Source organism: Corvus brachyrhynchos, unplaced genomic scaffold (genome assembly GCF_000691975.1).
Source record: "Corvus brachyrhynchos isolate BGI_N302 unplaced genomic scaffold, ASM69197v1 scaffold191, whole genome shotgun sequence".
In the NCBI taxonomy this organism is placed as follows: domain Eukaryota; kingdom Metazoa; phylum Chordata; class Aves; order Passeriformes; family Corvidae; genus Corvus; species Corvus brachyrhynchos.
Window position 1 is genome coordinate 10,892 of NW_008236487.1, and position 3,011 is coordinate 13,902.

General features: G+C 49.6%; 1 protein-coding gene across 2 annotated transcripts in view; it reads right to left on the reverse strand.

Annotated features, from left to right (window-relative positions):
- Positions 1-6: 6 nt before the first annotated feature.
- The window catches only part of LOC108444687 (acrosin-binding protein-like), a 4,403-nt gene continuing 1,398 nt past the window's right edge, over positions 7-3,011 (reverse strand). For both annotated transcript variants that reach the window (XM_017726204.1, XM_017726206.1), the window contains exons 2-4: positions 2,736-2,951; positions 2,267-2,361; positions 7-1,708 (exon numbers count right to left, since the gene is read on the reverse strand). In XM_017726204.1, coding sequence (XP_017581693.1) covers positions 1,265-1,708; positions 2,267-2,361; positions 2,736-2,951 — 755 coding nt within the window. In that variant the 3' untranslated portion in view covers positions 7-1,264. The remainder of the gene's footprint in view (positions 1,709-2,266; positions 2,362-2,735; positions 2,952-3,011) is intronic.

The window sequence follows — 3,011 nt, forward strand, 5'->3', positions numbered from 1 at the left end:
CGGGCAAAGGCTGCTGCCAGAAGTACCCCCGCTGCTGGAGCTGGGGAAGCTGTCATTGTCCAGACAGCTGGATGGGGGCACAAGCCGTGGTGCCTCAGGCAGGGATCTGGCAGCTTTGGGCGCCTTCCAGGGAGAAAAGAATGAGCTGGTGTGCCGGAGTAAGGCCGGGGCAGCGTGTGCTCTGTTACGGATCCCACCTGCTAGGGACTGTTCCAGGGCTTGCACGTTTCCCATGTGTGACCTGCCTTTGGCCTTGGGAAAGATTACACTTCCCAGGACAATGGAGGACCTGTGATTTTGAGATCTTCTTTCTAAGGACTTCCTTCAGTGGATAGACACAGAGCCTATATTTCACTCAGCTGTGTTTGTGTCACTTAGCAGTATAAAGGGAACCAGCATCCCAGACCCTCTCCACAGGGATGTTGCTTGGTGTGGTGCATCATCAAGAGAGCTGCCTTTGACCCCTTTCTCCTCATAGCCCTTGGTGGAATAGATAACAAGAAAGCCTGTAGAAGGAAAGGTGAATAGGGCATTCTCACTTCAGTGGTGGTCTTCTTGGAAAGCCAAAACCACTGGAGCTTAGACTGAGTTTGAGGTAGCAACATCTTCTGAGTGGAGATTCAGAGAACCAGAGCTGCTTCTTGGAGAGTTCCCACTCTGGTTTTAGCAGCAAGTGCAGACTCCAGATGGCTTCACACTGTTTTACTTACAGGCATGTTCAGTGTTTAGAAAAGAAACAGCACTTTAGTCAAAGTTCCTTATAAATCAGACTCTCAGATTTTTTGCGAGAGACAAGAGGAAGCTCTTAATATGAATATTTATCCTGTGTGTTTCATAACAATATTTCAGAAGTAGATGTCAACCATGTGCAAACCCCAGCACAAGGAGAATGCTGGACCAGCAGTTCTCTTGCAGGATAAGGCCTTCCTGTACTTGTAGAGCACCCCTTGTATATCTGTGTATGTATATTCACACACATATTTCCAAAGAAGGTTCTTCTCTTAGTGCTTTTGAGCAGGAGCACCTACATTTATTAAAGAAAAGCCAATATTCTCCCATGACATCCCTTGAATGACACAACAAACACCATCAACGGTGAGCAGTTTTTACAGGAGAAAATGGTATCTTTTCAATACATTTACTTCCAAGAGGATACCATCTTTTTTCTTTGAATCCTGAGCAGTAGAATTTCCCATGGCTCTGTTTCCCCATGCACTTGGAAGAGATGGCTTTTCCCCTGTGTTTACCACACTGTTGAACTGTATCAGTTGGCTGGTGACCAAGACACGTTTGCGTTGTTCAGGGCCACCAGCAGGCTTGTGGCAGCTTTCCGCAACTCTTCCTCCTTCACAATCTTCCCAACGGACATCAGCAACTTCATTGTCTGCAGTGAAGTCTGCACCTGGCTGTCTAGTATCCTCAGGAGGAGATCCTCGATGTCACTGTTGGGCAGCTGTCCTTGCTGCTGGCCACTGGCTGTCACCTCTGTGGCTTGTGGGCCAGAAGGATTTGGTTGTGTGCTTGTGGGTAAGGAGGTGGGGATCACAGCCGTGCCTGTGCCAGGTCTGGAGCCAGATGTGGGAGACGTGGTGGGGACTGGCTGGGGACCAAAGCTGCTGGATGACATGGCATCACTGCTTGTGGTGGTGGTGCTGGTGCCTGCTTTGCTGCGCTGCCTGGCTCTGCTGTGTCCTGGGCACATGGTCCTCTGTGAAGGAGAAAACATTCCTCTGGAGAGGCTTAGGAGCAGTCACCTGTGCACAGCCCTGTTCTGTGTGTTTAGCTCTCACTGCACAATCTCATTTTTCCCAATTCCTACTAAGATGAGCCCAGGAAAGAAAAATAAACCTTCATATCCTTAACCTTGTCAAGTCTCCTCATAAATCTCTCTTGGGACTCACAGCCCTCTATACTCTCCTCTTCTAGCCTACATGAATCCCCCTTTCTCCTGGAGAAACCTAGATTGTCTCAACTTGGTTCGGAATGAGAGCTGGAGAAGAGGGCTGAGGTGGTCCTCAAAGGTTCATTTTTTTGAAGAATACCTTCTGCAAAGTCTCATTTTTGGCAAGTGGCTGCAGGTGGCATCTGTGTAAGCTAATCAGCTTGGTGTGAGTGCCCCTGGAAGGTGGGCTGCCGATGGCTCTCTTCTATCTTCCCTGTCTTTTAGCCCTTTGTTTTCCCACTTACGCATTTTCAGGGCTCTCCCTTTTGCTTGTTATTTGCTCAGAGCACACCGTAGTCTTCAGGAAATAGCTAAACAACTCACCTTAAGGAAATACTTTCTCGTAATACAGCGATAAAGAGAAAAGGTGCAGAAGTTGCGGAAGAAAGGATTTCCTGGCAGTTCGGAGCATATGGGCCCTAGAAAGAGGCAAATAAAGACACAGACCCCGTGTTAGATTCCAGTGCTGACATCCCCCTTAACAATAACCTCCCTGTTGAGTGATGTCCCTCCATGAAAACCCCTGTGTAATTTGGGAACCTTGTGAGAAACTCCAATGCTTCTTGGTCATCTTCATAACTCATGGGGTTAGAGGAGGCTGGTCCTAGGGACATGTGTGGATGCAATCAAATGTGAGAGAGGATGCCCATGAGCAGATGCCTTCTCCTCACTGCAGGATTGCTACCCACCTCTCTCCCCTGCCCCAGCTCCTGAGTGTTTCCTGTCCCAGTGATCTGGGCCATGCAGGACCCCTGTCCAACTGCCTGCCCTTGGGAGTCATGGTTGGCTTTACCTGGAGGGATGACTCCGTGGTTTTCATACTCGTCCAGTCTCTGGACCAGTGAGTTCTTGCAGCCGTACAGCTCACGAAGGTGGCAGGCAGTGCTGGCTTGAATGGTGATCCGCAGGAACTTGAAGAACTGGTGGTATTCCTGGTCAGAGAGTGGTGTTCCCAGCTGCCGTGCCTTTGTGCCCCGAGGGCCGGCTATGCAGCCCCAGCCCAAGAACACTGGTGGAAAATAGAGTGCAGGGAGTCAGAGGGAGAAGGAAATGCTGAGCACAGCACGTT